The sequence below is a fragment of the Malus domestica genome, chromosome 06 (genome assembly GCF_042453785.1).
Source record: "Malus domestica chromosome 06, GDT2T_hap1".
Lineage (NCBI taxonomy): Eukaryota > Viridiplantae > Streptophyta > Magnoliopsida > Rosales > Rosaceae > Malus > Malus domestica.
Window position 1 is genome coordinate 31,752,793 of NC_091666.1, and position 20,924 is coordinate 31,773,716.

The 20,924-nt window shown below is 35.7% G+C and overlaps 2 protein-coding genes and 4 non-coding genes across 6 annotated transcripts; 4 read left to right on the forward strand and 2 right to left on the reverse strand.

Moving 5' to 3' along the window:
- Positions 1-293: 293 nt before the first annotated feature.
- LOC103437829 (chlorophyll a-b binding protein P4, chloroplastic) lies at positions 294-10,255 on the reverse strand. Its single transcript, XM_070824179.1, has 4 exons — positions 10,233-10,255; positions 1,324-1,693; positions 710-1,125; positions 294-592 (listed from the first exon to the last, which is right to left on the reverse strand). The coding sequence occupies exons 2-4, from the start codon at positions 1,530-1,532 to the stop codon at positions 456-458; spliced, it is 762 nt and encodes a 253-aa protein (XP_070680280.1). The 5' UTR covers positions 1,533-1,693; positions 10,233-10,255; the 3' UTR covers positions 294-455.
- Positions 3,757-5,560, reverse strand: LOC103437826 (expansin-A1-like). The gene is made up of 3 exons (XM_008376332.3): positions 5,304-5,560; positions 4,847-5,159; positions 3,757-4,419 (listed from the first exon to the last, which is right to left on the reverse strand). The coding sequence occupies exons 1-3, from the start codon at positions 5,437-5,439 to the stop codon at positions 4,116-4,118; spliced, it is 753 nt and encodes a 250-aa protein (XP_008374554.1). The 5' UTR covers positions 5,440-5,560; the 3' UTR covers positions 3,757-4,115.
- A 3,287-nt stretch (positions 10,256-13,542) lies between the features above and the next one.
- LOC114825706 (small nucleolar RNA Z267) lies at positions 13,543-13,615 on the forward strand. Its single transcript, XR_003774537.1, has one exon. It is a non-coding gene; the product is annotated as a small nucleolar RNA Z267 (small nucleolar RNA).
- Positions 13,616-13,785: 170 nt separating this feature from the next.
- Positions 13,786-13,872, forward strand: LOC114825707 (small nucleolar RNA R44/J54/Z268 family). Its single transcript, XR_003774538.1, has one exon. It is a non-coding gene; the product is annotated as a small nucleolar RNA R44/J54/Z268 family (small nucleolar RNA).
- Positions 13,873-14,178: 306 nt separating this feature from the next.
- On the forward strand, positions 14,179-14,264 carry LOC114825708 (small nucleolar RNA R44/J54/Z268 family). The gene has a single exon (XR_003774539.1). It is a non-coding gene; the product is annotated as a small nucleolar RNA R44/J54/Z268 family (small nucleolar RNA).
- A 31-nt stretch (positions 14,265-14,295) lies between these two features.
- On the forward strand, positions 14,296-14,377 carry LOC114825720 (small nucleolar RNA snoR122). The gene has a single exon (XR_003774551.1). It is a non-coding gene; the product is annotated as a small nucleolar RNA snoR122 (small nucleolar RNA).
- The last annotated feature ends 6,547 nt before the right edge of the window (positions 14,378-20,924 follow it).

Sequence of the window (20,924 nt, forward strand, 5' to 3'; positions counted from 1 at the left end):
TTTTTGTGATTTATATTATGTTAGCACACAAACGAGCAATTTCTAATCCAGCGAGTCTTGGCAACGGAAAGGTGGTTCCTTTGTGATCAAAAGGTTACGGGTTCAAGTCGTGGAAACAACCTCTTTGCAAAGCAAGGTTAAGGCTGCGTAGGATAGATGTTCCTCCCCCGACCTTCGCAAAGTGGGGAGCCTTGTTGGCTTAGGGTCGCTCTCTTAAACACAATTAAGCAATTTCTAATCCAGTCTAAATTACGAGGAAGGAGATTTGAACTTGGGTGTAGATGGAGCACACGTTTAACGATAATGATAATATTCACCGCCACCATGGTTCCTGTACACTGGTAAAACCTTTGTCTACATTGATGCTCACCTTCCCAATCACTCAAAGACCATTAATTCATTGTTACAAACTAAATAAAAACAGATCTTCCATCTTTTCTGCTTTTGCAATCGATCTAGGAGCCGCTTAGGGTTTGGACAATGGTGTTGTGCCATGGATCTGAGAGGTGCTGCAACAGGTTGTCGAACGGCCCCTTTCCGGTCACATTGTGTTGAACCACAAACCCGAGGAAGGCCAACATTGCCAGTCTCCCTGCATAACACATTTCAAACAACATATTAGACCTTGTTTCAAACATAAAAGCAAACGTGGGTTAGGCTAGTTGGTCAGGGCAGTGTGCGCCCCTTGGTAGTGACATCAAATGCTTACCATTGGCAAGTTCCTTCTCCTTGGCCTCGAGAGTGGGTTCGAAGTTGAGGGGGTTGAAGATGCCACCTGGGTAGCCCACCTCACCTGGGGGCAAGCTGTATTGCTTGAAGATGGGGTCTTGGTTCACACTTCCCGGGTTCTTGATGTCTTGCCACCGTCTGATCTCGACGTAGTGGAACAAGATGAACTCGATCACGAAGAGGGTGGACGAAGAAGCGAAGTACTCGGCCTTTCCGGCATCATACCATTTGGGAACGTTAAGGATCCCAATGCTGGTGAACACTTCAGGCAATAGCATCCCAACAACGCCCAACATTGCCCATCTGCCATTGACAAGCTCAGCTTGGATATACCACCTTAAGTTCTCTGGGTCCTCAGCAAGTGCCAGAGGATCAAATCCATTGTCACCAGGAAGGCTGCCCACAAAAACATATCTTAGTCAATCAATGTTTTTTCCCCAGTCGAAACATTTGTAGGACTTTTTTGTCGGTCATCTAAAAAGGTCGTCGTGCACTCTTTTAAAAAAATTAAGTTGTAATTGGAGATGTGTATTATGGTTATTTTAGAGTGTGAATAATAATATTGTTAGTGTAAACGTGAAATTTTTAACATACCTGCCGGTGAGGTAGTCTGGTGAAGGCAAGCCAGGTAACCACTCACCCTTCTTAGCCTCAACTTTAAAAGAAGAAGCAGGAGGAGAAGCCATAGGCCTAAAAGCCACTTCCCTATTTAACTTACTAGAAGAACCCGAAAGGAACCTCGATTTCGAGTTGACGCATGGCCGGAAAATGGCGGCCGAGGCCTGAGTTGTGACTGTTGCCATTGTTTTCCCCACCTGAATTATGGTCAAGAAAATGGATTTTCAGGCAGGGATGGGGAGTTGGTGGTGTAGAGGAATAGAAGGGTATGGTTGTAAAGGAACATGTAATGGTGTGATGTGAGTCCATGGCTTTGTATATTTGATGCCAAATTGTCAATGAGGGTCTTGTGGAGGTTGTTCTTTGATGGAATTTGACCGTTGGTTTGCAAGATTTTTATGATCCAACGGTGTAGATGTGCTTGTGGTTTGAGATTGGCCAATGGGAAGTCCTTGGACCTTATCTTTTTATCTTTAGGGTTGTATCCATGCAGAGAGAGGATCCTCGCCGGATTCTCTTTGTGAGAATTTTGGGATCCTCCAATCACATTCCTTGATCATACATCGTACGATCAATTTTCGTCAGATATTGTTTATATTTAATTTTAAATAAAAAAATTACAATAATTTTTGAACGTACAATGTACGATAAACGAATGTGATTTGAGAATTTTCAAAATCCTAAAAAAAAAATCTGACAAAGATCCTCACTCGTATCCACAAATCTATATTTTTGTTGCTGTTGGCTGAAATGAGCTGTGGGTTCCACTTTTGGGCCACGTATGAAGATTTTTTTTTTAACGGGATATCGATGTGGGATTCTGAATCCTTGGATATGATGATTGGATCTCCTTCCACGTGGAATCTGAGGGAGCCTATAGTTGCATGACAAGTGGCTGACTCAAACTACATCTTAGCTAGTGACTTGGTGCAGCTTCACCTCAATTGCGTTGCATTGTCGACAATTTAAAACATGTGTTATGTGTTATTGATTCGGGATATATGATGATGCCCTAAACATGTAGGATAAGTTTTTTTTTCATGTAAAGTGTGATTCATTTAGTTACAAATGCACATTTAATTAGATCGGTGTGGTATTACTTAATTACTCTTAATTTACGTACACAATTAAAACAAGTAAAAATTTTAATCAAAAATGAAATTTAGACGACATTAACAAACAATGTCTTGTATGAAAACACGAATTTATGTTTGTGCGTATTCTCTTTTTAATTTGGATATGAAATTATTAGTGAAGCTCAAAAGCCGTACACAGTTTGATTTTAACTCAACGTGACATTGAGTCGGAATTTGATAATCGATATAACGGTGAAATTTTAGGAAACTATGTCATCATATAGCTCTTGGAGAGGAGAACTTATTCATTAGTTTTCCACTTAAACCATGAGACAGACATATGCAGCCAAGGATGATTACAATGGCTTATGGGGTAGTAAAGAAGCCTTGACATTTACATATACGTCTTCACATCAATAAAACATTTCCAATTGAAATTTCAGGTACATTTTGAGAAGTTAACAAACAATAAAAAGGTGAAAACTAGACAAGACGACCTATCTCATTCAAGATTTGACTATAAAAAAAAACCTTATGATTAGCTCAAGTGGTGTGAGGGAGGGAGTTTGGACTCTTGCAATAGCAGCTCCCTACCTCAAGAGTCACAATTGCTATCAAAATTAACTGTTATCGATAATTTAGATAGACCAAGACTTTGCTCGCCCTATCTATGCTCGTGCTCACAGGTAGGGACATATCTATGTGACTTGCTAGACTTGCTTGCCCATTTCTTGCTGTAAAAGCAAACCCACCGTTGTAGTTAACTAGCTTTTAGCAATGAGAACATACAAACATCTAATCTAGTACTGATCAAGTCACATAAAAGCATTTAGTACTCATTAACAGAAATATAAAAACGCAATATGTGAAGACGGTGGAGAAAGAGAAAAGAGTTACTGAAACTAGTATTTGGAGTGTCTAAGGCACATGCCTCTGTTAGAGTGAAGTGAAGTCGCATGCGTTGTTCGCCTTATCTCTAGCAGGCTCTGAGCACATACCTAGTAATAGTATATGTGATCAGTTTCGAAAACACACTGTGCTAGCCGTCAAAAGAGCAAAAAGGTTGTCTAAAATCAAAAGAGATAGTAGCCCACTTCAAAGTCCACGTTTAGGCTTGGGCTGTAGCCGAAGTCTGATGGTTAACAAAGAGAGGGGTTATAGATTTTTAGCCCAAGATGTGTAATCGACAAGTTTTATGAACAAAACCATTGCTCTGATTAAACTTATTTAATCACGACGAGTTTTAATTGCACGTATTATCGTAACTTCGAATCACCTTGTTAAAACACGCAGAAATTGTTATGAAGCGGAAATAGATAGAATGGATGCAAAATTCAAGCAACTACTTTCATCCTCTTGAAGAGAGGACAACTTTATTTTACTAAAATCTTACAAGATAAAACGCATTACAATATAATTGAACCAAACCAAACCAAACCACACGGACATCTAAGTAACCTAAAAAAACCTGGCGGGTGGTTTTCTGCCCACCGCTGCCGAAATCTCTGCCTTCCCTTTCCAAAAGAGAGGAGAGCAAAGAAGCACAATAACCCTCATAACTTAATTTGAAATGATAAAAGAGCCCTCTTAATATAAGCCCTTCTCAGGTTTGACTCTAAACACTAAGTTTCAATAACTGTGGCTACACCCAAACAAATGTAATTATAATTTGTTTAAAGTTTATGGTGTTGTTCAGAACTGTAGGCCGCTGAATGTTTGGCCAAAGGTCCAGCCGGCAGGAACAACGTTGTTGGAGACGATCGTGCGGCCGTCGCTGGTTGTGACCTTGAATGAGAGGCTCTGGCCGTTGAGGAAAGAGTTACTCTGCCAGTTTTGGCCCCAGTTCCTTGACATGGGTTGCCAGCCAGTTCTTGACCCTTTGATGGAAACTGCATGAACATCACCAGCACCTCCAACGTTTGTGATCAGCACTAAATTAAAGTATGAGTGACCGTTGATTGTGAATCTGATACCTCCTTTCTTTAAGCAAGGCACCCTGCAAATTTAGAACAAGAAGTAATCAGTCAAAGCAGGAGATAAAGTTTTTGGGTGTGACGGTTAGACTGTCAAATACTTTTAAGTAATTTACGTACTATACTATAAACGGACAACATAATTAATATATTATGGTATAATACTAGCTACTAGTAAATTGTTATAATCATGTGACGATACTACAGTCGCATAATGTTGAGAGGGATAGTTTAAAATTTAAGAAATTGGAAAAGCTGACCTTTGGTAAATTGGTTGGATGGTAAATTGTCAAAAAAAAAAAAAAAACATTTGTGTTATCTGTGAACACCCCTAAGAATTTAAAGGATGTATGTGCAATTTTCCCTTCGAAATTTTTTATTAAATTTCCAAACAGTCCCTACAAAAGTTGAGTCTCGAAACATAAAACAAGCCCAGCCTGAATTGCATACCTTCTGTAAGACACAGGCACAATTCCAGCTCGGTATTGAGCAATCCGCTGGAAGATGGGCTGGGCGAGATCGAAGTGGTGCTGCGGCGGGTTGCACCAACCGCCGGCATTGTTCGGAAGGGCATTGTTTGGCGGGCAGAAATTGGTCGCTGTGACCATAATAGAGCCCGGAAGACACCATTTGGGGTCACTCACACACCTTATCTCAAAACAAGCCCCGCAGCTCAGCCCATTGTTGAACAGTGCTGTGCTCAGAGCTGCCGTGTTAGTTCCATACCCTTGGCTATACAGATTTCCATAGCCACAAGCCCCACCTGCAATTTAGATACATTGAAAGAAAGTTACGAGGGTATTAAAGAATAGACTGTCGATATGGTCTAACAAAATGTACCAACATGTTGTTGACGTAATTATTGATGCATGTATGTTATTTTTAACGTCCTGCAATGTTTACACACCCATTGTTCCGGACGCATCACCTCCACCATAGAAAGTGGCATGTGCATCAACCCAACCACCGTCACCTCCTCCATATCCACAAGCAAAAGAGCTCAAAGAAAGAAGACCCACCAAGAGAAAACCAAGAATTGCCATGTTTTTTCCTGCACAGCAACCTTGTACTTGTTTTTGAAGCAGAAACACCACTTTGGGTAGTGTCAGAAAAGAGAAAGAAGCAAAAGAGGCTTTGTGTTTGTGAGTTGTGAGGAGAAGTGGAGGGGGTGAGGTGGGGGATAAATAGATGCTTGGAGTTGGATGGAAAGGGCAACGTCACACGAACTAAAGTTTTCAGGTGTGGGGACCTTGAACCGCCAAGTGCAAGCGGTTTTATGTATGTGTCTGAAACCAAAGCAAACTTTTTCTTCAAACCACGTGGTTTTGGAGCCATTCACATTTCTGTGTGTGTTGGTGTTGGTGAGTTAAAATTCATATAGATTATTCAAAGACTGAACTAGGGTTCACGACCCCAAAGTGGTTTTTGCAATTTGTACTGATGGCGCGTTACAGAACTGTCATGCCCACTACACTTCATCAATCACTTTTACTAATTTACGTGTTATGACATGTGTGAACAAAAAAAAAATTACCTTAAACGTGATTGCTTAAATGACGATATTCCGAACTAGTACTATACTCTAAGTCTGAGATGACACAATGACATCCTAAAGGGTGTAGTACGCAAGTGTGTCTAACTAGACGTGTAAACAACATGGGCGATATATATGTTATGAACCTCGGATATATTACGCATGTCACAACTTAAGTGACTAGGTGAACACCATGCAAATGAGTTAGTGTCACACTGAAAAATTACTCCAATTGGAATAGTGCATGTGTAAGTCGTAATAACGACCATTAATTGTAGCTATCATTTACTACACCGTTGCACTGAGTCTTTTCGTTGCAGTTTGCCTTTTCCTCTGTTTTCTTTTAGCAGCAGCTTCAGCCTCTTTAGCCAAGAGGAAAACGCATGCAGATGCATCAAATGGTCCCGTGCCGTTAATGTCCAGTCCAAAAAGGTAAAGAAGAAGGACTAATGCGGCTAAAGTGGTTATCATAAATAGTTTACTTTGAATAATCTACAAATACAAAGTTAAGATAAGTAACTAGTTGGTCGATATCCGAAATTTCCAACCCTCTTTCAGTCCATGTCCAATTAAAAGCATGTTGAAATTAACTACCAATAAAGTATATATCTTTTACTTATTCCGTATGCATGGTTGTTGAATGTCGATGAATTCACACATACATATCATTTATTTGAGAACATTGCTTTGCTTTTTACGGTTAATGAATTATTTTTTATTACCTATAAATTTGAGGTATACACTTATATTGAAATGGCTAATTAAAGATATAAAATAAAAAAAAATGTACATGTCAAATTGTGCAAGAAGAAAAAAAATTGAAGCAAGTCTCTGAATTTTTGTCTATTTGAAGGTTTGGTAATTGAGTATAAAATATTAAAATGTGTGAGTATTAGTCCTTAAGTGTATAGACAACATCTCTAATTATGCGAAAGTTCATAGACTAGTTTTTTAATTTTCTCTAAACAGAAAGATAATTTTTTTTTTCATATTTAATTATTTTTTTCTTTCACAGTTCATTTTTATTTTTTAATTCTTCTTTAATTAATACTAAAAAATAAATGATACTAAAGGAGTCAAATATTTCATTCAATCCCATGAACATGAGTAGCTAGGACTGCCTATAGGCTTTAGGTAAAGAACTGAACTTTTGGTAACATGCATGGAAATATTTGTTATGGCTGTCGAGTGTTGGACTCTATGACCAATATATATTTTCAAACCTAATCAATCAAATGAGAAAGTTTGACCTAGTTATTGTGCTTGGGGTATCTCAAATGCAGAAACCTCATTCAATGTTATCGGTTTGACACTTTGGTTATATAGAGACACTTGGACTTGGAGTGCACATGGATGATGAGAAAAAATGATTCTTTATCTTTTTATTTTTCTTATAACGTGGATGATGAAATGTTTGTAATGTTGATAAGCAGGGCTCATCAGTCTGTTACATATCACGATCGATCGTAGAACAAAGCGAGTTGATGAGGGATAGGGAGAGAGAGAGAGAGGGAGGGAGTACTAGGACCATCTGATGAGAAAGCACACCAACACCTGAATCCCATTTATTATATTTCATTAATTTTGTTGCAACTGGTTCTGCAAAAGCTGCAAACACACCCGTCTCTCAAAGTTGCATGCATGTGCAATTTCGTTATCAACACGCATATCCGGCTATATATGTTGTTCAAACTTCTCAAATGAAATATAAATTTTAACATACAAGTAACTCATAGAGTATACATATGTAGAAACCATACGCGACATATATATATATATATATATATATATATGCATATTCTAGCTAATTTAAGCTACATTAATAAAACGGAAGAGAGTTTAAACTTAGGTACAAAAAATATGAAGATAAGCAATTAATCAAACAACATAAAATTGTACAAATAATTAAACATATTGCTTAAAAACTTGCTAGCATCAATCCGCGAGAAAGTTTGTGTGACGGGGATGCTTTGAGGGACTCACATGCTGCAATCTTGTTTTTAGGTCTCCTTTTTTAATTTCCAGTCAACGTATTAATATACTTAGTATACTGGATCGTGTTTTTAGTATATTAAAAAAAAATTCCATGGAGGGAGTCATAAACGAACTCCGAGAACGTGCATGATTTAGTTGGTGTGGTTATATGTATGGTATATGTGTATATCCTCTCTTATCTTCTGATTCATTACAATGAACATCAGTTGTATTTTACCGTAAAAATAGACCTGAAGCATAGTCAATACTACGTACTCGGTATTATCAATCAACTATAGTTCCTATTTCCATTCAACATGTATGAACTCTTTAAATTTCCAATCCACGGTGGCACAGTCACATAAGTTATATGGCACAAAAAAGTTGGACAATTAAAAAAAAGAAAAGCTTAAAAAAAAAAAAAAAAAGGGACACATGTTTACATTTCACAGTCGAGTCAATGGTCCATTACTAATGACACAAATATTAGCGTAGCTTAACCACATACACAATTTGATATATAGGTGTTGGATTTTATCATAAAAACTTCGGTAGCAGTAGAACTATTCATTTTTACAAGTAGTAATATAGTATGTCAACTTTTCAACGTGGAATTACTTTCTTCGACAAAACAAGAGTTGTGGTGGAATTGTTCCACATATTAGATAAGCAAGCTGGCTTAGCTCTCATGGAAAGCAACGTGAACGGTTTAAATATGGGATCGAACACGTACGTGCTGCACTAGTTTGTCTCCATTTTAAGACCATGCAGTCGTCATTTTTAGCTGTACACGTAGCTTTATTATGAATTAGGGTTTTGTTTTTTTTCTCCTGTTATTTCCTTATCTTTCACGGATTTTTTCTTCAGAGATGAAATCTACTGACCGTCGAGACCTAAAACCTGGAAAACAACCAGGAAGCCACCAACACTAGTTTACAAATATATCATGCAAATTGACCCATGCATACGTATGTGAATGAATCATGAAAAGCCACTTTTCAAGCCTCTCTTTCAAAGCTTTGATATTTTTGGGTAAACTACAACTTCACCGTTTGATTTTCTTTTGAATTCGTGATCAAATATATAGATGATTATATATGATCAACATAAGATTATTTAACTACAGTTCGCTGGATATTTGTTTCTTATCAAAATGTGTAGTTTAAATTTACAATCTCACGAGAATCGTTGGGCATAAAACAATAACATTGCTATTTTTTCAGGGGTGCACCGAGGTGTAGTCGCTGCATAAGTTAGAATTAATGAAGAAAATGTGAATCCTGCCGTTCATTGCAGAGGAGGAAAAACTGAGTATGTGAACAAGCCGGCAAATTCAACCATTTCCCCCGCTTGAATCTGGTTCAATCCATAAACACGCGCAATCCCATCTCCAATGGAGACAAGTCAATATAAACGGCACACGGTGGGAGAGGATAATATATAACAAAATATTATAAGCCCAGAAATGTCAGAGAAAATCGTAAATTAGTAACTGAATTTATATGTGGCGAAACGGATTAACAAGACAACAAAATTGTTTGCAATAGTTGCAAGATATTTTATAGCTTGTCAAATTTTCTAATAAATTATAGTCCTCTAGAAGATAAATCCTACTTCCCTCGATATGATATGAATAACGTGGTGCTATTCACATATCTTTCTTTACTTTTTACAGATATTTTTAATTTTTGATCCTTAAATCGAATAAACTGAAGAAAATTGAATGATATAAATTAATAAATGATGTGAGGATAGCACCACCCAATAAATATCGATTCATTGGACCTATCTAACAAATGGAATTATTCAGTAACCAGTAATAAGAAGGTTATTAATCTCCATATATAAAAGCAGTTCCAACAAACTAGGGCGTTATTAACTTTGCTAGAGCAATATGCTCTCCTCTCTGCACTCAGGTTAAAATCACTACTCCCATAGTTTAGAGTAGACAATTCCAAAATAAAAAGAGACAAAGAATGAAGATTCAAAGCCAATGTATTTGGTGCAAAGAAATAAATCATAAGACTCTAATTGTATTCTATAATATATGAGAATTAACTTTTGGGTTAAAAAAAAAGGAAGGGAAAAGACGCTAACTATCCAAATCCAGTGCATTTGATTATATAATATTTGCTCTTTTTAATAAAGAATACAAGAAACAAAAATGGCGACGGTTCTCTAACACAGACAAGATGCAAGATTACATTAAGATTATATGACAATAAGTTGTCGATGTTGATCTAGGTTGATGGTAACCTAACTAAATAGCTAAGATACTATATATAACCGATGTAGACATTACTCTCTCTAAGTACTTGGCTACTTTACTTTAGGGGATTTTTTTTTTTTTTTTTTTTTGAGGCATATGCATGATTATTGTTTTGTTATATATCATAATTCGTTGTATTATAATTTTTTTTTTCTTCAAATTAATTGATTTGAAGTTTGAAGCACGATGCTTATTTCACAACTACAATTAGGGCCGGTTTCGGGGTTAAATGAAGCGAATAAGTTTTGGGAATTGAAAATCTATACTGAAACCACAACAATTGAGATTATAGATTGCTATGGTGTAGATCGATGGCTCTAGATCGACAACGATGGCTCCGATGGCAATGGACGTTGACTCCACGACGTAGTCGATGGCTATGCTAGACCGAAGGCAATCTCAACCAATCCAACATCTACAATAATTTGCAATTTATCAATTATATATTTAAAATTAAAATTATACATATATGTTACTTCGGTTTTACAACTCTGTGATCCTGATCGCCCTACATAAGTTTCGGAAATGTTTTAATTTCAGTTACCTAATGACTCGATATTTTCAGTTTTTTATTTTTTTTATTTTCTGGTCGAGTGTAATATGGTTTGGTTCGGTTCGGGTCAAGCTCGGTTATTTCGATTTTTTTAGGCCTTTACAATGGGACAGAGCAATGATCCACATGGTGATTAAATCACCCAGAAACTTAAAAGTGTTTATCTCCTTTGCTTTTATTGACCATAACTATATGAAAAAAAGTTTGTCCGAAAAATAACTTGAAAACCTTGTTGGTTAAGGCAGTTTGAAAAGCCTACGTTGTAAGCTGGGAATTGAGTAACAATACAATGTTTTTAAAGTTAATACGTATTAATTTCGGGTAATTTAGTAATGAGAATGTGATATCCATACATTTATTTTTACTTTTCACACATTTTTTTAATTTTCAGTCATCGAATCAGATGAATTGAAAAGATCAAATAATAGAAATTAATAAAGAGTATGTGAAAAGTAAAAATTGATGTGTGGCACACCCCTAGTAATATTCTTGCAAGGGTGGACACATTAGTGACAAAGGGGTCAGCTTCTGTGAATCTTTATGAACAACTTGAGTGTTGCCCTTTAGAAGGTTAGAGATGTCCCTCATGCATGCCTTCAAAGCGCTTGATAAAATACCTCAAAGAAAGTTGCGCTTCTTATTATGAATGATGGAACATTGGTTTAATTTTTAGCTATTATATTTGTAAGAAATGTTTGTGAACTTTTACATGTGACTCTAAAGAATTTTTCCTAGACCCGCCGCTATATTCTTGTCGCTTGTAAGTTGAATGTTTCATATTCCACCTACTTAGATAACGAGTTTATATTTTATACCTCGACTAGTAACTATTTGTGATTTTTGTTTTTTGGTCCAAGTAACTATTTGTGATGAACACCGAAAGTTTACACAAAAGGCCAGAATTCCTGGAGAAAACGTGCAAGAGGAGGCGTGAAAGAATTATCTTCCTTGACAACATACATATGGAAAAGTAGTTTGACTTGGAGACAACTCTTTAATCTTTTCGGCTCCTTTTTTATCCTGCCAATAGTAAAGCAGCTTTAGGGGAAGAGATACCAATTAGCCAGATAGGTAAGCATCCCAATGCATATTTTGTGACATGCATGCATGGAAGGAATATATTCTTAAATTTAGGAGTAAATTGTAGTAATGGTCCATTAACTTTAATCAAATTGGAGCAATGATCTTTCAACTAAAAATCCATTACCATTGGTCCCTCAACTTATCAAAATGTGTAGCTATAGTCATTTTCATCAATTTCATCAAAATTTTGTCAAAATAAGTTATGTTGGAATAACCATTTATGTAATTAGGGTCCCTCAACTCATCAAAGTGTGTAATTATGGTCATTTTCGTCGACTACGTCAATTTTTTTGTCAAGACGAGTTATGTTGGAAGAACCATTGCTACAATTGAATTAAAGTTAAGTGACAATTTCTCTAGTTGAATTAAAGTTGAGGGACCAATGGTAATGAATTTTTAGTTGAGGGACCATAGCTGCACGTTTTGATGAGTTGAGAGACCAATGGTAATGAAGTTTTAGTTGAGGGACCATTGCTCCAATTGAGTTAAAGTTAAGGGACCATAGCAACAATTTACTCTAAATTTAGATAAGTACAACTCATTTCTTTCTTCCTTAACAATACTTATCAACTCATCAAAAAGTTACAAAACAAAACTACAAAGAAAAATATATGCTTATCGAAGATGTCATATCTCTAAGCTCGGTAGGGAATCAAGGAAAAATTTCTTATAAATATCAAGATGAAGCTCGCACACTACTTTGGTTTATATACTATTTCGTTGGTCAAAGATTTTGCACCCGTTATAGACTTATAGTCATACTCGAGGGGAAAATGAAATTAACTTCAAATTCCACGTGTAGTAATAGTAGTGACTCAATTGAAAACATTAGTTGTTGTGTGGATTCGTCAATGCCTACACATATAGAAGAGAAATGTTAAGAGGACTCTAAAAAATGGGAATCTTTATAACTCTCTGTCACTTCATAGTTTAACATCAGTTCTTATGTCAACATTATAAAATATTGTGCCAAGAACATAAGATGACTGAAAGTTAAAAAAAATCAGATGACTAAAAGTTATAAAAAGTCTCATTTTTTTAGAGAATCCTCTTAGCATTTAGCCTGCATGGAAGATTGCAACATTTCAAGTACCATATAGGTCATTCATGTACTATTTATGAGAACCAGACTAAATCTTTATCTCACTTTTGCATATTTTCCGTTCACAATTTTGATGATGTTAATTAAGTTCTTTGAACTCCAAAACCCTAAACCCTAAAAAAAATCCATCTACCACCCAACCCAACTATGGGCCAAAACCCTAAGCCCTAAGCCCTAAAAAAGTCTCATCCTACCCAACACAACAATGGGCCGACTCTGGACATTGGATAATAACCTTGGAAGCCCCAGTGGATGATTGGGTCCATTAGTAGCAGGCTGTTTTATCATGTTTGGGCTTTTTAGCCCACTTATATGTTGACCCACCACAGTGTCACAAATGAACGGTCCTGATCAAACTGTCCGTCTTGCTGTGCCCTAAGTCCTCCCCCCCCTCACTATATATAATCACACTCTCAGTCAAAACCCTAGCTCAGTACCTTCTCTTCTCACATCTTCCACAGCCTCCATCTCTGCCCCTCCCCACCTGCCCTTTTAAATTTGAGATTCACACTACAATCCCAGGTTTAATTTGGTCTTGAATTTCTGTGTGTTCATAAGATTTCTGATATTCTTTTGTTCTGTCTTTTCATCCGTTTTTTTTTTTTTATGCTAGTAGTATTCAGAAGGTATGCCCATGCCTATGATGGCGTTAAATATACTTTGAGAGTAAATTCTATGAAACAAATTTACATCTGAGGCATGAGGATTTGCACTTCTTTACCAATTTTACTTGATTTTTTACTGAAATTACTAATCTTTATTTGTTTGTGGTTGAAATCTTTGATCTTTATGCTTAATTCTCAGCTTATGTTTCATGGGTGACAAGAAAGTTTGGTTTTTTAGGTAATTAGAGTAAAAATTGTGGGTGTTTGGAGTTGCAAATGATGATAAAACAGACAGGGACATCTGCACTCCATTGGAGATTGATGACTAGTCTAAATGGGAATCTCTCTGATGCATTTGACATTTTATTTACTGCCATTGATTTGTGTTCTTGCATGATTCATGATTGTTTACTTCTGATCCGCTGGAGAAATTTTTATGGGTACCGAGAACACGAGTCACGTGGTGTCTATATCTTTATGTGATTGCATTTGAGGTTTTGTATGATTGAATGTAGGGAGGTTTAACGAAACAACGAAACACTCGATACTTTTCATTTTTAACGAAAAAAATCACATTTATACCTTTTCTCACTATTCATTTACATCTTTATTTGTTATTTTTCATTAAAACTAAAGTTTTTGAGGATTTTTTCTTTGAGTGTATTGCACGTGACGATAAAACAGACAGGGACATCAGAACTCCTTTCGGAGGATGGTGAATTGTCGATGGGAATCTCTCTGATGCACTTAATTAGTATTGTTGTTAGAATTTTATGTTTTGCCAATGATGCATTTCAAATGCACGTATTATCAGATATAGATATGATGATATATGCTAATATTGTCACTACCTCTGAGGCAACATCTGTTACTGCTTTCTTTGCTTGAATTCTGTCGTTCGTAAGTGTTTCTTTGCATAACGGTATTCTGTTCTTCTCCCTTTTACGAGGAAGATGAATTGAACATTGTGTTACAAAGTCTGAATGGCATTATCTTTAGCGTATGAATTTGTTTTTGAATGCCTGGTGATTGAACAAAAGAACGGAGATTTGAAGTATTGCTTTTGTGGAAGCTCGACACTGTCGGGCTCCAAAAGCAACTTATGAAAAAATCGTTCACGCTGGATAGTATATGAAGGCTTTCTCATAATTTTACATCTTGTTTGCCATTTGTCTGTCAATTGTCTGTTTGCTGTTTGAGAACTTGTTTGAATGTGCTTTTAAAATGATTGAAAGTGTTTTTGGTGAAAATATTTTTTGAACCAATCTTTAGTAAAGATGCAAGTAAATCCTAGAAAAGTGCTTCTTGGAAGTGCTTTTGGAACCTAAAAACATTTTCTTTAAAAACACTTTTAGTTATTTTAAAAGCACGTTCAAACGAACTCTAATTTTTTGTGATTTCGTAGGGGTTTATAGGCATATAACTTTTAGTTAAGCTTAATTAATCACAAGCTTTTGTCGTTCCTCTTCCCAAATTAGTCTTAATTCGATCTTCCATTGGGAAGTAAGGTGATAAAAGTTTTCAATTAGTTGAACTTAATTAAAAGTTGGGATTAGGTGATGGTTGTTACAATTAAAAAGGGTGAATATTCAAGAATGATTCAGAGTGCTGTTATGTCTGTCTACTTAATTCTGTTTTCTCGTGGCGGGGAAAATAGGACAAGTGGGTGGGTATAGCAGCATTCTTGTTTTATGATTTAAGTTGATTTAAGTTTTAGTTATAAGGTTGGAGCGGAAATAAGAGAGGTCGGGTGGACGTAACAGCATTTAATTAAACAAATTTTCATTTCATCATGAACATTGGTAAGTTTATGAGCTACTTTGACAGGAGGAGAATGTTCCAGGGAAAATTCATTCTTAATTTTTTTAGGGCATCTTCTACCATAGGCATAATTCAAGCTCTTTAAATGAAGTCATGAAATAAGGTAATTTTAGAAAAGTGATTTTCGCACATTTTTTTTAGTTTCATTCAAACGTTTATTTATTTATTGTCTTTTTTGTTTGTTTTGTTCAATCAGATGTTCAAAAATAAAAATGGTGTTTGAGAAGCTAAAAAGAGTGTGTGAATATCATTTTTTTAATTTTATAGTATTCCAATTATATCTTAAATATTTACCCTTTTGTAATATATTTATGTATATTTTTGTTAAAATGGTATACTTTTGTTATAGAGCTCCTAACGTGGAAATATTGAACCACTAGTAGAATATGGGGGTAAGCAAAAACGCTCTCTGTATTACGTGAGAAATTTTTAGAATTAGAATGTTGTGATTTATCTTGATTTAATATCATTTAGAATTTGAAATTGACAACTCGAGCAACTAACTGAACAAAACCGTATGCGTTGGTTTTGTGAAGTACTTTTGAATTTTGGGGACCAGTTTGCGGTTTTGATTGTAAATTTAAGTTGTGAAGTAGATGTTTATTATTTAGTATCACGGTTTAGTAGTATTCATCTTCATTTGTAAAAGTGAATTTTAACCACATTATTATTATTCTGTTGTGATGTTTTTCATTCGGGAATAGATGCTTGTTAGCCGCAAACCATACCAAACCAAATCAAACCGCGACATTGCTTAACCGGTTACATCGGTTTTAAGCCATTGTGGTTTGGAAGTTAAGCAAGATTGAAGCAAGCTGCTTGGTTTTTGTTTTGACCCAAAACTTAACAACCGAATCGCGTCGTGCCCACCTTTAAACTGTCTAACGGTTACTCCAGGATTTGACGGTTTAAAGGTGGGCACGGCGCCGTGCCCACCTTTAAGGATTTAAGGGTTTAAAGGTGGGTTCGGTTGGTAAATTTGACGGTTTAGATGCCCTTTTCCAATTAAAGGGTAAGAAGTTAAAAACTGATGATGATTGGATGTTGATGGTAGTTATTAGAGTGTATAATTACACAACAACAAAACATTTGGAGGGTCATTCATTTGCTGGTAAATTATTGTGGGGGGAGATTTTGTTGTTGGGGAATATTTCAATTTTTATGTATAATAATGTGTGGGGAAATAGTATATTAGAGGTTATTTTAGGAATAACTCGGTTTGGCTCGAATCTGACGAATCCCCTCTAACATCGTTCGTCGGAGGTTAGGTTGTTGGTTTCGCAGAGTCGCCTGAAATTGGGCTTGCTGATTTGTCAACATCCTCACTCGATTTCTGAACTTCTTCTTCTCTGGTTTTTAGGGTTCCTTCGACTTGGCGTATCAGACTTTTGAGCTTCTTCTTCTATCATCGTAATTCTACAAGCCGCATGCTCTCTCTCCCTCTCTGCTCGTTCTGTCCCCCTCCCCTCTCTCTCCCTGAGTAAAACCTGAGATGCAATGGCTGAAAATTGCGTCTTAAGCCTGAGTGGCATTTTTGTAAATAAAGCGAAAGTTGGCTAAAAGCGTCCAAGTAGCAGTCTTGTAAATAAACTGAAATGTGGTTCAAAACACTGTTCATTGGTAAAGGGCAATTGAAAAGCCTTCTTTAGACTAAAGTAATCGTCAGTATAAAAATAATATTTAAATTTTTTAACATTTTATGGTAGGTGAGATTATAATGTGGGTAGAAAAATAAGACAATGATGTGGATCTAACATCTCTCTACAAAATTATCAATTTGTACCATATCTAATAGGAATGTGCTATCCACACATCTCTTTTTACTTTTCATACACCCCTTGTTAATTTCTGTCTGTTGATATTCTTCAATTCATCAGATCCGATGGTCAAAAACAAAAAATATGTGAGAGAAGTAAAAAGGGGTATGGATATCACATCCCTATCCAATAACTTATCCAAATATTTTAGAAAATAAAAATAAATATTTTATCCAGTAACATGGAAGCGGAAAATAGAAACTGCAGGTTATTCTGGATTCCATGAATTCTGCATGATGATTTTCCAAATATAATCCTCCCCGGGACCCATGCTGAGTAGGATTCTGGGCCCATCCACGTCAGTTCCACGTTAGGTGACCAATCAGAAGTCGTTTGCCTCCTATTTGCTTATTTAATTTTTTTGTTGAAAAACATTTTCCAGAATTTTCTAGAATGTGTAGGGCACATGATCTTATCCAAATTGGTGGTTGCATAGTACAAATCACACTCTGTAATTTAATTTATGTTCATCGTCTGAATCCAAAAGAGTACTAATTTTAATATTTTCTTCTTTCTTTTGTGCTAGATTCTTGTGTTTCCACAAAAATGTCATATTTCATGTGGTCATGTAGTTTTGTTTGTTAAAATGTGATATAATTCTTTGTGGGGATCGTTTCAAGTTGGCGGAACTATTCATGACTTAACTCATTACCAAATTCTCGCTCGTTATTGTGACTAACCTTGAGGATTTGTAATAGAGATTTTTTGAACTAATTGCAATCAAATTAGAGCATCTCCAATAAAATTATGGAAATTTAAGAGGTAATAATCACAATTACATCTCACTTTACATTTCCGAGATATGTAAATATGAAATCTATTTTAAAACTCATCGACTATTGAGTTTCATCTACTTTGACAGTGTTCATATAAGAAAAGACTTAATTTATTTGGTTCATATGAGATATTTTGATGTCATGGACGCCATAGTAGAGTTGTTTTAAAGTCTGTCACGTTTTAGTTTCATCGCTTGATTGACTTAAAACACCAAGATCATAATATTCTGAGTGCATATAAGTTGTTTTCGGTTTCTATTTAGTATGACCTAACTTATTCTACACCCCACGTTTGCCTCACCACATGCCACCAAATAAATAGGCCATTAAAAAAGGTGCTTGATGTTTTCATGTGAAACGGTTATTAAGCTCAGACAATTTTTAGGGAGTTGGATGTTGAAAACAATACAAACTTTGGCTCTCCAACAACCACATTGATTCAACCACTACGAGCTGGCTCAATGGTTGGAGACGAATTATAGGTTCGTATTTTACACAGTATGTTCTGGGTTTAATTCCTGATGATAGTGAATTACACGATGATTGCTATAAAAAGACTAAAATACCTTTGTAAGTCTTCTCAGCTCCAGAAATGATGGATTGCTGGCGACGCCACCAATTGATTTCCTTTTCTTAAAATTAAAAATAAAAATAAAAGCTACCACATGGATTCCAAAAGGACAGATAATAAGCCAAATCCATGATGCAAAGCCAACAAAATTTAGCTAGTTGCCTACACCATAACTTCACTTTCTTTGTCAATATTCAAGGGGCCACAAATAAAAAAAAAATCCACATAATGTTATACCAACTGCCTAATTGATGCCCCATAAAATTTCTTTTTCATTTTTTGAATGAGTCATGGCCTACTTAATTGAAAGGAAAAAAAAATGATAACACCCTCGAACTTGTGACTTTCTTCCGAGTTCAATTTACCCTCTTAATGTTCAATTTGGTTATGAGTCTCCATCAATCTTAAAATACATAGCAATTGGCCTCCAACCGTCGAGTTTTTAACATTTGTATAAGTTTTGCAACGGGTGCTAAAAAAATACAGGGAATTGTTAAAAATACCCTTGGCTGGAGCATGTGGTCAAATCTCCTAGTGGATAAGATGTTGTGTTTCTACTGCGTTCTGAGTCTGAACATCCCTTTCCTCTTAATTATTGTCATAATTTCGAACCCTCTATCTTTCCTTAATAATAATTTAGAAAAGAAAAAAAAAAACCCTAGCCGGAATTATTGACCATGTAGGTTTGGGGCCTGCAAGAAGATCATTTGCCTCCTATTTGCTTATTTAATTTTTTTGTTTAAAACATTTTCCAGAATTTTCCAGAACGTGTAGGGCACATGATCTTATCCAAATTGGTGGTTGCATAGTATAAATCACACTCCGTAATTTAATTTATGTTCATCATCTGAATCCAAAAGAGTACTAATTTTAATATCGTCTTCTTTCTTTTGTGCTAGATTCTTGTGTTTCCACAAAAATGTCATATTTCATGTGGCCATGTAGTTTTGTAACATTTTTTTTTTAAATGTGATATAATTTCTTGTGGGGTTCATTTCAAGTTGGCGGAATTGTTCATGACTTAACTCATTACCAAATCCTCGCTCGTTACTGTGACTAACTTTGAGGATTTGTAACAGACATTTTTCGAACTAATGCAATCAAATTAGAGCATCTCCAATAAAAATATGAAATTTTGAAAGGTAATAATCATGGTTACATCTCACTTTGCAATTCCGAGATATGTAAATATGAAATCTATTTTAAAACTCATCGACTATTGAGTTTCATCTATTTTGACAGTGTTCATATAAAGAACATACTTAATTTATTTGGTTCGCATGAGATATTTTGATGTCATGGATGCCATAGTAAAGTTGTTTTAAAGTCTGTCATTTTTTAGTTTCATCGCTTGATTGACTTAAAACACCAAAATCATAGTGTTCTGAGTGCATATAAGTTGTTCTCGGTTTCTATTTAGTATGACCTAACTTATTCTACACCCCAAGTTTGCCTCACCACATGCCACCAAATAAATAGACTATTAAAAAAGGTGCTTGATGTTTTCATGTGAAACGTTTATTAAACTCAAGACTACTTTTAGGGAGTTGGATGTTGAAAACAATACAAACTTTGGCTCTCTTACAACCATATTGATTCAACTACAAGATGGTTCAATGGTTGGAGACAAATTTTAGATTCATATTTCACACATTACGTTTTTGGGTTCGATTCATGACGATAATGAATCACACGATGGTTGCCAAAAAGAAGCTGAAATACCTCTGTGAGTCTTTTCAACCTCAGAAAAGATGGATTGCTGACGACGCCACCAATTAGTTTCATTTTCTTAAAATAACAAAAAAATAAAAAAAAATGAAAACTACCACATTGATTCCAAAACGACAGATCATAATCCAAATCCAAGATGCAAAGCCAACAAAATTTAGCTAGTTGCCAACACCACAACTTTTCTTTGTCAATATTCAAGGGGTCACAAATTTAAAAAAAAATAAAATCCACATAATGTTACACCAACTGCCAAATTGATGCCCCATGAAATTTCTTTTTCATTTTTTGAATGAGTCATGGCCTACTTAGTTGAAATAGACATGTAAACGGGTCGGGTTTATTAGGTTTGGGTCGGGTTCAACTCGATTCGTTAAGTTAACGGGTCATCCGAACTCGACTCGTTAACCTAACGGGTCACCCATTTCACCCGTTAACAATTATTATTATTATTTTTTTTTGCATAAAGTTTATTTTTTTGTTATTAAGACTTTACTAAAATTACTAAAATATTCTCAACTAACGGGTGCTAACGGGTCCTAACAGGTCTAACGGGTTGACCCAAAGTGACCCGTTATTTAACGGGTTGTTAACGGGTTCACCCGTTAAGCATCCACCCAAATACAAATATTAACGGGTTGGGTCGGGTCGGATTAACGGGTTTGGTCCAAAATGCCAGGCCTAAGTTGAAAGGA